Below are 12,660 nucleotides of genomic sequence, written 5' to 3'. Positions count from 1 at the left end.
TCCTTCAGGGAACATGTGTGAGTTAATTACTTTAGGAGACAGGGTTACTGCCACACTTCTCATATCCTAATTGCCTCATCATTTCTGCTCTCTTACCTCTAAATGATCAAAAATAAACACGTCTGCGTGAAGCTTTCATCTTTCGTCTGAAGTTACATGATCATGAATATTCATTTTGTGTTTTGACTTTGTTGTTAGTGCAGAAGTTTGAGTTTACAGGCTTAAAAAGTGCTGGCTTTCAGGATGAATAGCAGTGGAAACTTTTTTTTTTTTTTTAAACCCCAAGGAAAGCCTGCATCCTTGAAAACTGCACAGTCGTCATGGGTGAATTTGTCTAGACCACTTCCTAAATCCAAAGCATCTTTGAAAAGTTCTGCGCTGCGGAGGACAGGAAGCACCTCCTCAATAGCCAGCACCCACAGTGAGCTGAGCACTTACAGCAACAATTGTAAGTCAACTTTATATCACGCTTCGGGGGTTGTGGAAACAGTCATTGCAAGAAAAACGAATGCTCTGCGTATAATTAGAATTTTTGTTTCTAGGGTTTCAGGAAAAATATGCATACTGCTTCCTTGGAGTTGCTCTGAAAGTTTGGCAGAAAAAAACAAAATTCTTTGAAAAACTCTCTTGAAATAATTGTGTGTTAAAGTATATTTTTGCATGAAGGATTCTAAAGTGCGTCATCTGAAGTAATGGTGTTTTGGAGGGTTAAGAGTAGCGACTCAGGGGATTTGGACTCTAACTGGAATCAGGAAAAAGATTACCATAGTTTCATGTACTTTGCAAAAGATTATCTCTTGGTGGTATCTTTGGATGCTAGATTTTGTGTAATATGACTAGTATAACTTGAATCCTCATTCTAAACAATTTAAACTCAGGAGAATTTTGTTAACGTTTTCAGTTAACCTGAGTTCTATTTTCTGTGTATAAATGAGTGAACTTACTGAGATATCTCTTTCATTCCAAAGATGTATTTGGACTTGGTTCTTATTTTTTCATTCCCTTTTTTATACTCCCCCACGAAATAATTCATAAATTTAATGTTGAAGTGCCCGCTGTGCACAGACACCATGATAGGTGCAGTGAGGGACATAGGATGTAAAAGAAATGGCCCTTATTCTAAAAAAATAGTGGAGGAGAAAAAGAAGGTATTTTCATGGACGATGAGAATACTAATAAAACCAGACACAAGGGTATGGAGAGGAGCAGCAAATTGATCTCTCCAGTTTGACAGATCAGTTTCTTCTTTTGGGTGAGGAGATGGGGACAAAGTGTCATAATGCTCACAAGGTTCCTCTGGGTGTGGAGCAGTATTTTAGGATGTCCATATTTGCTTTTATCTTTTTCTCTCAAGTGACTTCTACTGTTATCCTGTTTTTTATATATGAGGGGATTGAGGCTTAGAGATACTGTCACTGGTGCAAAATCACACAGCAGGTATGTGAGGGAATTGCAAAAGCATTTTTTGTAGAGAAGGCATTGAATTAATGAGCACATTTCCGATGGGTCACCTAGCAGCAGTAGCTGGACTCATATATGAGAGTAAGTAGCTGCATACCCTGGCCCTTCAGAAATACTGGGATATGTGACTTGAAATTAAACAGGATTATTACCCGCTTCATTGTTTGAATTTTGAAGTTGTGGCACAAAATCAGGCTTGCATGTAAGAGAGAACTCTGAATTTGAAAAGGTAGTTCACACATGTATTATTTTAAACTCTCTTTGTCTTGCAAAGCAATTTGAAAAACCAACTGCCAAAACAGAATCACCAGCATGCTCTAGAAAAACTGTTGTGGCAACAGAATTTGTGGCACTTGAAGCAGACACAATCTGTAGTGCCACCGCCCCGCGTTTTCTGTCGACATCCATGTTGACTTGGCCACCGTTTCAGTACCATGTCTGATGCTCCTAAGGAGGCTGTAAAATGCTTTTGTCCATTCCTTTTTGTCTTTTAACAAAGGGGTTTACCATACACCCACAGAGCCTGTCTAGTGGCGATGTGTTCCTGTTGGCGGATTAAGCATTCAGATCAATGAGTCTCTTTCTTAGTTTGATTTGCTAGCTGGTTTAATCTGTTTTGTGTAGTGCCTTGGAGCTTACACATTTTTTTTTTCCTCCATTCGAATTCACTAAGAGCAAGCATGAGGGATATGAGAGTGAACATGGCTGCAGTTTTTCCTGCTTAAGCTTGCTTTGATCCTTTTAAATGACTGTACCAGGAGGATTTCGCAGTTGTACAGAAACTGATATTTCTTCAAAAATCTTTATCAATTCTACACTCACCCCACCGCTTGGTTCAGAGAGGCACTATGATGCTACCTTATTGACACTGCTGCTCGTGGGATCGTACAGCCTTTGTATCATTCCTTTGTTAGCCACGTTTACTGGGAAAAAAAGTAGGTCGACGATTTCTGTTTTCTTTTCTTTGTAAGCATGCTTAAATTTTTATTCAATAAATTGATTTAGGATCTGTTGACTGTATTTTTGTAACTTGTAACTTATGGTAATTGTAGTATTTGGGGGCATTTTGTATGTATATTTAAGATGTGAATGCTTCTGTGTAGGACCAATTTTATTGTCTCTTTTATGGGTTTTGGCACTCTTGATATAATTCAGCAGCATCGTTAATGCTCTGGTACGTGAAATTATCCTATTATCAAAGACTTTTTGATGGTTTAGTTTCTTATTAAATAACTAGTTTTTGTGTGTATGTAGCTGATAGTTGTGCAAGTGTAGAAAAATACTTTCCTGAAATTAAAATGGAAACGTCACATCTTTGATTGTTTTCCTAAGTTGTAATTGAAAGTATTAAACATGTATACATTTAAAGACTACCTCAAAACATGAAAAAATCATTTTGCGCTGAAAATTTCCTGCTTCTGATAATGGATGGTCATGTTAAGAATTAACTTTCTCTTTTGATCGGTGTTCTGATTTATACTGGCTTAAGTATTTGAATCCCTTTAACGAATAGTGGTTTCTTGCTTTCTCTGCTTGTTTCTTTGTGATGTGATATCGTTAGTGGCATCATTTAAGAACTTCTGATACAACATAGTGCTGTTGTAAAATTAGCACTGGGTTCTCAGAACTTTGGGATCCTATAGAAATAACGTTACTAAGCTTTTTAAATGACCGAATCAAAATATGTAAGACAGTAAATTTTTCTTATTTGGGAATTTTAGCAGGTTCTTTGTGTGTGTTCTTTTAAGTGTAGAAAATTTCAAAGTTATGATCTTGATCCTTTTGGATATTAGTGTAAAAACATTTCACAATGGTTTTTATACCAAATGTACTCATTTATAGAAGTTAAAGATTATAAGCTCTTTCGCATTCAGATACCTAACATCCAGTTTTTGAGATCGTTAAAGTAACTGGATAAAAATAAATGATATATTGTTTGTCATGAACAGCGTTGAAGGTTTGGGGACTGTTGTGCAATTTAGAAGGGGCTCTTGGGAGAGTGTATAATTTTGCCATGTTAGCAGGAAAATAAGTTTCAGAGACATTACTTCCTCTTCCACTTTGGCCACAAAACCATGTTTATATTTGAGAGCCAGATGGTAGGGGAAATGTAAGAGGTGCAGACCAAAGCTATTTGCATTCTCCTGGAAATGCAAGGAACAGAAGGAGACTGAATAAAAGAAATGGAGTGTAGTTTCCCTTCACCTTCACTGCCAGCCCTGGCTGAGAGGGGTGTGACATGTAGAAAAGGGCACTAACCTTGGGCCCACCTTAGTTTGTTTGTTTGTTTTATATGGAGTTTCGCTCTTGTAGCCCAGGCTGGAGTGCAGTGGCTTGATCTCAGCTCACTGCAACCTCTGCCTCCCAGGTTCAAGCAATTCTCCTGCCTGAACCTCCCAACGAGCTAGGATTATAGGCATGCACTACCATGCCCGGCTAATTTTTGTATTTTTAGTAGAGATGGGGTTTCACCATGTTGGCCAGGATGATCTCGAACTACTAACCACAAGTGATATGCCTGCATCTGCCTCCCAAAGTGCTGGGATTACAGGCATGTGCCACCCACCGCACCCGATCCCACCTTAGTTTTTCTACTAACTCATGTTAAGTTGGACAATCTTTCTCTTCTCTTAGCCCCCGGCCTCCATGCTCTCCTCTGATCAATGACAAGGGAGGACTGGGTCATCTTCAAAGTCCTTGCAGCAACAAATGTCTCTGACCCTTTTCACTGCAATAAAACAGGGCCTCATTGTTTGGCAGGATGGTGTTTTGAGTTGTTCAAGTGATTAAGCTGATAAAGAATAGGGTGGGGCTTATTTACCCTTAGTTGTTTTTTTTTCTTCTCTCACAACAGGAATGGCAAGTGAATATTGTCTCACCTGCCAACACTGGTTAGTGGCCAACTCTGGTTAGTGGATAAGAATTCGCCTGTAGGATAGTGTCCGTAGTTTCTCAGGGTGCCTCCAGGTTCAGAGGGAAAGTTTTGTGTTCAACTAGTGATGTCTGTCATAGGTGAGGCTAAGATGAGGAACAGGCAGTAGCTTCATTAGGCTCTACATCACAAAACATGTTAGTACTTGTACACTTCTGAATGGACTATTTAAGAAGGAAATACTATCCAAACCACTGTTAACTTTGTTGTCATTCTTTCTCTGTTCATGTTTTTCTAGGGTATATGTGAGAAGTTCTTGTTATGATATAGTTGAGTGATTTTGCTTTTGAAATTCAAGAGCTTAGATTTCAGTAGTACTTGGATTTTAAGCCAGGTGGGCAGATGATCTGGCACAGTGGGGAGTGTTAAACTGATTCACATAAAATTCAAGAAATGAACAGAATGTTGGCTCTGTGTGTATATACATAATGTAATAAAACCGAATTTTCACTAGATGTTAGAATGTAGTATGAATGGTAGTTTGCAGATAAAAGTCTGGAACAATGAGAAGCCGTTTTCTTTTTTTTTTTTTGAGACGGAGTGTCACTCTATCACCCAGGCTGGAGTGTAGTGGCGCAATCTTGGCTCACTGCAACCTCTGCCTCCCTGTGTTCAAGCAGTTCTCCCAGCTCAGCCTCCTGACTAGCTGGGATTACAGGCGCCTGCCACCATGTCCAGCTAATATTTGTGTCTTCAGTAGAGACAGGGTTTCGCCATATTGGCCAGGCTGGTCTCTCAAACTCCTGGCCTCAAGTGAGCTACCCACTTTGGCCTCCTAAAGTGCTAGGATTACAGTTGTGAGCCACTGTGCTAAGCCTGAGAAGCCCTTTTCTTTTTTTTTTTCTTTTTTTGAGACGGAGTCTCGCTCTGTTGCCCAGGCTGGAGTACAGTGGCAGGATCTCAGCTCACTGCAAGCTCCACCTCCCGGGTTTATGCCATTCTCCTGCCTCAGCCTCCCAAGTAGCTGGGACTATAGGCGCCCGCCACCTCGCCCGGCTAATTTTTTTGTATTTTTAGTAAGACTGGGTTTCACCGTGTTAACCGGGATAGTCTCGATCTCCTGACCTTGTGATCCACCCACCTCGGCCTCCCAAAGTGCTGGGATTACAGGCGTGAGCAACCGTGCCTGGCCGAGAAGCCCTTTTCTCATAGGAAAATCATTTCTTCTGCTTGGGCTTTTCTGAGAATATCCCTTAATTTTTTCTTGTGGACTCACCAGCTCCTTTATTTCACTTGAACCACACTTTGGCCATGGGGGAAATGAAGATAAGGATTCCAGAGAATCTATGATTCTGGCATAATTGAGACAGTTGGGACCAAAGATGACAAAGGGGCAGTTTTACACTACATACTAGATCAGGTTGAGAAGTAGGTGGCCACATGGAAAATTTTACGTATCAGCTCTTCAAGCCAGCAGTGTTTAGTGTCCATGGCTCTCTAGAACACTGTCTTTGGGATGATTCTGAGGATGCTTCCAGCCTCAGTGGGACTGAATACCACAGTCAGTCAGTAGGGTCCCTGTGAAGGCGAATGTGCTGTCTATTCCCATACCTGGTGTTCAGACCCTTCTTATTCATAGATAGGTGAGTCAGCACAGCTAGGCAGTGGCCACGTCAGCACCAGAACTTGGGTATTTTACATCCTGTTCCATTGTTCAAAACTATTATGCATCTCTTGTATTGGAACTGTTGCCGCTGAGGACTTTATTGTTTGGATGTAACGACTCTGGCTGAGGGAAAATTCAGATAGCATCAGGATACCCAGTCAGTTGCCGTGTTAGGATCAGAAATAGACGGCAGGGGAAATATTTGAAGAGCATTATTCCTCATGGTGATATACATCCTTCAAGTTGGGGTTTACTAGAAAGCAGTGGGCCAGCCTAGAGTACAGTGAGTAGAGATTGAAAGAAAGATATTAAGTGTCAGTCCTAAAATTATGTTCAGCTCAGTACAGTTTGTGCCTGCCATTAGGCAGAAAGCATGTACGATCGTTGATCATAGAGTATATGAATATATATCTTATATATATAGCTTTCATGTAAATATGTGTAAAACATAAATGCATGTGTGTTTGTACCCGAGTCAAATGCAGACATTGTATCCTTGCAGTATGGATTCTGACTTCATGTTGTGTATTACGAAGTTGAGGATAGATGTGGTGCCAGAAGGATCTAGTGTTGTATTGAGTCTGAAAAGTGGCAGTGAGACAGCTGATTTCTAGCATACCATCTCCTATTCTGCGTGTGGCAGCCAAGGGACAGGAGTATCGTTCCTCACGAGGAACGTGTCCTTTACTTTAGTGAAAATCTTTTTACTGATCTCTTTGTGAACCATGGGCCTTTGTGTCTAAAGTTTAGAAAGGAAAAGCATGAATTTAGAATCACACAATTTCGTATTAGGTTTGTAAATTGAACTCAGTTTAATTTTTTAACATATGAATAAGTGACTTATTTGTTGCTGAATGTAATCAAATATAGCTTCAAGAAAAGTAAGACTAAAATCCAGATGGTTATAATTCCATGGTTAAGACTCTCATTTTCTTTGTTGAATTTGATTCACAAAAGCTAAAATAGCGGTGGCTCAAGCCTGTAATCCCGCACTTTGGGAGGCCGAGACGGGCGGATCACGAGGTCAGAGATCGAGACCATCCTGGCTAATACGGTGAAACCCGTCTCTACTAAAAATACAAAAAACTAGCCGGGCGACGAGGTAGGCGCCTGTAGTCCCAGCTACTCGGGAGGCTGAGACAGGAGAATGGCGTGAACCCGGGAGGCGGAGCTTGCAGTGAGCTGAGAGCCGGCCACTGCACTCCAGCCTGGGTGGCAGAGCAAGACTCGTCTCAAAAAAAAAAAAAAAAAAAAAAGCTAAAATGCTCATTGAAACCAATATCCATTTTATATGAACATCTAAAAAGAGTTCTGTTGAATGTTATAATAGCAGTATCTTTAATACTGTCACTCGTATTAGCTTCCTGTCAACTTTGGAAAAGCCAAATCTCTAGGTTCTTGAGGAGGTGAGAATTGGAAAAAAAAGAACAGGAAATTGACAGAATTTTCTCAGCAGGAGGGAAAGCTCTATGTCGATTTGACCTAATACTAGGAATGTTATTTGGGCACAAGAACAATTAACAGATGGCTCATTGTACAGGGAGCGAGTGTGGATTAGGGGAAAATAATAGCATGCCTGTACAAAGTTTGAATGTGATGAGTATAAGCACTGTTGTAGCAGTTGGAATAGTTCAGCTGAGTGAAAAATTTCTAGTTGTCTTCACATTTAGAATGTGTTTGTAAACAAGGTCGCTATCTTAACCCTATGCTAAATGAGTGAAGTGAGAAAAGGGATCAAAGTTGGTAATAAATAAATTTATAAGTGTTGAATAGTAGAATAGAATTGGGTGCCTAGAATTGGATATTGATGATTATTAAGAAACAGGCTGGGTGTGGTGGCTCACGCCTGTAATCCCAGCACTTTGGGAGGCTGAGGCGGGTGGATCACGAGGTCAGGAGATTGAGACCATCCTGGCTAACACAGTGAAACCCCATCTCTACTAAAAATAGAAAAAATAAGCCGGGTGTGGAGGCGGGCACCTGTAGTCTCAGCTACTCGGGAGGCTGAGGCAGGAGAATGGCGTGAACCAGGAGGTGGAGCTTGCAGTGAGCCGACATCATGCCACTGCACTCCAGCCTGGACAGCAGAGTGAGACTCCATTTCAAAAAAAAAGAGAAACAATAAAAAATCCAGTCTGGGTTGGTGGAGGGGAAATTTTTACACATAATACACAAGACGGTTTTTGTTATTTAGGTGAGATTCCCTTTTATGCTTTTGCTTTGGAGTAAAACATAAAGTTTGCTTTGGAACTAACTTCCTTTGTTCAGGGCAGAAGTTGACGTTTTAACTCCTTGCTGTAGCAGCGAGGATTTGAACCAGATCTCATCCTTAGAGCTACCGAAGAGTCTGTATGTTACTGCTCTTGTGTCATTAACTAGCTGGCTGCATGAATTCTTTCTTGTCCCTGTGGAGATGGGTGCTCTTTCTAGCTGCACCTGGGGCATTCTTGTTACGTGGCATGAATGGCTGTGTTATTTCTTCTCCAACTTTTGTCTGGAATGAAAGCTGAACTAAACAAGATGCATAAACTTGGACTGTGCCCAGCTAACCAGGATGTGTGGTCACTCTGATGACAGCCTTTATTTCACATCCCTGAGGACACAAGCTACCTGTTATCCACGCTCTATTCCCAGTGTTCAGTAATGACTGGCATGTCGTAGGTGCTTATTGAGCATTTGTTGATTCAAGAACAAAGGAATAAATGTGGAAGTTTGAAACTGTATTTGTAGGATAAAGTGTACTTTTCTGTTTTGTTACAGCTGGTAATGCCGCTGTCATCAAATATGAGGAGAAACCTCCAAAACCAGCATTTCAAAATGGTTCCTCAGGATCCTTTTATTTGAAGCCTTTGGTATCCAGGGCTCATGTTCACTTGCTGAAAACTCCTCCAAAAGGTATGGTTCTCTTTGTGGTTAGAAGAGGGAGGGCAAGACGCTTAAAGTCCTTGGCTTGTAGAAAGTTAAATTTTGACAGTTAGGTTTATGGTATATTTAACAATGATTAAAAATGTGTTGAGAAAGGAGACATACTACATTTTCACACTGAGGAAATCGTTGTTCTGAGAGTTGGTAGGTTCTATAGTTAAAAATCATTACATGTAAATCAGCAGGCAGAACAACGGTATAAGGTCAAAATAACAAAACTTGTAGAGTTAAATTATTCTAAACTAATGCTGTAGAAGAGTGAGATAGAAGGGAGTAGAAATGCATGATGACTTTTCATCAGGGTAGAGGTTTTGTGTTTATTACTGTGCTTGTGTCTTCATGTCTTTGGTCCAACACATTGTTCTTCCTCTAAATGTTCTTTATCTCTCTTCCTTCTCATATCACTCACTCTGTATTTGCTGTGACTATTAAAAGTAATTTTCAGGTTTACAAAATAGTGGTATATACTTAATGTGCAATGTTTTCATGCAGCTTTGTCTCAGTGGACCCAAAGCGCATCAGGAGCCTTCTTTGTGCCACATGCAGTGACTCACGCCTGTAATCCCGGCACTTGGGGAGGCCAAGATGGGTGGACTGCTTGAGGTCAGGAGTTTGAGACCAGCCTAGCCAACATGGCAAAACGCCATCTCTACTAAAAATACAAAATTAGCTGGGCATGGTGGTATGTACCTGTAGTCCCAGCTACTTGGGAGGCCAAGGCACGAGAATTGCTTGAACCCAGGAGGCAGAAGTTGCAGTGAGCCCAAATCGTGCCACTGTGCTCCAGCCTGGGTGACAGAGTGAGACTCCGTCTCAAAAAAAAAAAAGCCTTGTATGTGCTTAGTGAACTGAAGCTAAACCGAAGCCTGAGAGGATAATTGTGAATGAGAAACCTGACCTATAAAATGAGACCCACATTTATGTTAGAGAATTTGGAAAACACAGAAACAAGGAGTCTTCCTTAATTCTGTCAACCACCAACTGCTGTCACATATCCTTCTGACTTTTTCCCTCGGAATGTATATGTTGTTTTGTTTTTATTCCAGCAAAACTGGGGCAATAATGAATACACTCTTCTGTATCTTGCTTTTTATTAAGTTAGTATATCATGAGAGCTTCTTCACTTTAAATGGCTGTGCAACGTTCACTGTTGCCAAATTCTATGGTTGTCCAGTTTAGTTTATACTGGACAACTTCTGACTTTTACTGGGGTGTATTAATACTTAGATGAAACTCTTCAAATATGAGTCATAGTTCATTGTTTCAGGTTCTGGTTACTTCTGAATGTCCCAGAAGGAGGACTTACTGGGTTAACCTGCCTGAAACTCTTTGGATTGTTAACATCTATTAGTAACTTTCTAAAAGGTGTTGCTCTGTCACAGTATCCTCATTAACATGTGTCTCTGTGTGCGTTTAAAGGATCATATGTTAACTTGTGGCTGGTAAATGTACGTCAATACCTTTTCTTTGTACTGAGTTGAAGAGAAAATAGGCATGAATTTTAGGAGTGGGTTGAATTCTTCAGTGTGCAGCAGGTTGTCATTTGTCTAGGGATTTAATCAAATTTCAGAGGCACCAAATGACCTCTTGCTGGGTTGACATCAGGATGGAAAACTGTGGTTTTTTGTTGATGATGATAAAGCCCCATGATCCACACAGTAGTAACGAAGTTAACGCCATGGAACTTTGATACTAAAATGACTTTCAGAGAATGAGATTTCATAGACAGCTTTGTAGAACAGGAGACTCAGAATTCTAAAATGCCTCACTATGGAATTGATAGGTTCTTGTGTTGCAACGGTTTTACTTGAGTGGGAATCAGTGCTTTCCATTGAAAACAGCCACATATTTTAAGAGATTATCATCTCTGTAAAATTTCAGATAGAACATGGTAGCTGTTGTAACTAATCTGCAGATGATAATGTGCTAGAAACAAGTATTTCATGTTAAGTAGAAGTGTGCATAGATTTTAGTGACTTACAGCTCTGTACCTATTACCACTCCTGATTTTATATTGTATCAGTTTGGAGGAAAACTGATACAGTCATATTTCTGTTTTTCTTCATAGCTGAATAGAAATGGGTAGTTTCGGAAAGCACACAGGAGTGACTGTCTTTCATGAAGTCTGGCCTCTGCTCTCCTGGCAGCAGAATAGCATATGTGCACAGTCAATGTGTGAATTCAGTCCTGTTAAAACTTGAACTTCAGCTGTTCTTGACTGAAAAAACACTGGCTTTTCATATTAAAACTGATGCTATTTAATTTGTGGTGATGACTTCATATCATTCTGAAACCTTTGGATGTTATGTGGAATATCATCTTATATTTAAAATGCGCTTGACAAAAGTTGGTTGAATCTCACCAATATTTCCCACCTAGAACCTGGAATTTAGAGATTGAGTGTTTTTGAAAGTAATTCTTATCAACATGGTTTTTGTGTGATATGTCAAATAAAACATGTCTATTTTACATGTTTCTTTTATATCTTAGGTCCTTCGAGAAAAAATTTATTTACAGCTCTTAATGCAGGTGAGTGACCACTTTATGGATGGGGATAAAAAGAATCTTTTTGTAAAGTTATGTTACTACAACTATTTACAGTGATTTTTTACTGGGGTGCTTATAAATAGAATTTCCAATTTGAGGTATAAACATAACTTTTTATGACGGGTCACATAGCATTAAAATATGGTAAGCATGATTTGCGTTCTGAATCGTAAAAGGACGTTTTATTGCTAACAGATAATTATAGTCTGTTAAAAACTGATTTTGTTAATGTGGTCTAAATGAGATGGAAAATGTACTTCTCCCAAGATAAATGCTAGTTTGAAATTGGATATTCCTTAATTGCTAAGTGGTCTCAAGATTTGGTTGTAGCACCTTTTCCCAGTTCAGCAGCCTATATGTTCATGTTCTTTTTTACACTTTCACTGGACTTAAATTCCCAAGATAGCCTGCAGCCTCCACTATTTGAACCACAGCTGAGAATCTAAAACTTTGTGTCTCTCAAGAAGCCATAAAAGGTTTCACAAAATATCTTCACTGCGATTCCTATACTTTGGATGGATGGATGGATGGATGGATAGATGGATGGATGGATGGATGGATGGATGGATGGACGGACGGACAGACAGACAGACTGGGTGCGGTGACTCCCACCTGTAATCCCAGCACTTTGGGAGGCCAAGGCAGGTGGATCACTTGAGGTCAGGAGTTCGAGACCAGCCTGGCCAATGTGGTGAAACCCCATCTCTACTAAAAATACAAAAGAATTAGCCGGACGTGGTGGTACGCTCCTGGAGTCCCAGCTACTCAGGAGGCTGAGGCAGGATAATTGCTTGAACCTGGGAGGCAGAGGTTGCAGCGAGCCTAGATTATGCCAGTGCACTCCAACCTGGGTGACACTGCAAGACCCTGTCTCAAAAAAAAAAAAAAAAAGATGGATTGATCTCTCTAGATAGATAGATAAGGTCTCCCATACACTGCCTACATTGTCTTATTTTGTATACAGTGATAAAACAGTTATGTGGCTTCTGAATCCCTGGCAGATGAGAAGAGCAAATCAGAAGAAACGAAGGTACTAGCATCGCTCATTTTCTTGAGCTTTGCAAATACTGTATTTTTCACGAGTCTACCAGCATCATTTTTCCCAACAGTAGTTGCTCACTTCATGTCTGTGTGTCACATTTTGGTAATTCTCACATAGTGGTAATTCTCACACTATTTCAAGCTTTTT

The 12,660-nt window shown here is 40.2% G+C and overlaps 1 protein-coding gene across 6 annotated transcripts in view; it reads left to right on the top strand.

Moving 5' to 3' along the window:
- The window catches only part of MTUS1 (microtubule associated scaffold protein 1), a 159,872-nt gene that overhangs the window by 78,403 nt on the left and 68,809 nt on the right, over window positions 1–12,660 (top strand). For 3 of the 6 annotated variants that reach the window (XM_033226238.1, XM_033226230.1, XM_033226244.1), the window contains exons 4-6: window positions 287–448; window positions 8,760–8,894; window positions 11,415–11,453. In XM_033226238.1, coding sequence (XP_033082129.1) covers window positions 287–448; window positions 8,760–8,894; window positions 11,415–11,453 — 336 coding nt within the window. Of the gene's footprint in view, window positions 1–286; window positions 449–1,894; window positions 2,397–8,759; window positions 8,895–11,414; window positions 11,454–12,660 lie in introns of those variants that run through there. The other 3 variants (XM_033226277.1, XM_033226266.1, XM_033226256.1) reach the window with 3 other exon arrangements.

This window comes from Trachypithecus francoisi, unplaced genomic scaffold (assembly GCF_009764315.1).
Source record: "Trachypithecus francoisi isolate TF-2019V2 unplaced genomic scaffold, Tfra_2.0 Contig01440, whole genome shotgun sequence".
NCBI lineage: Eukaryota > Metazoa > Chordata > Mammalia > Primates > Cercopithecidae > Trachypithecus > Trachypithecus francoisi.
The sequence above is the reverse complement of the archived record's forward strand: the minus strand, read 5'-3'. Positions and strand labels throughout refer to the sequence as shown.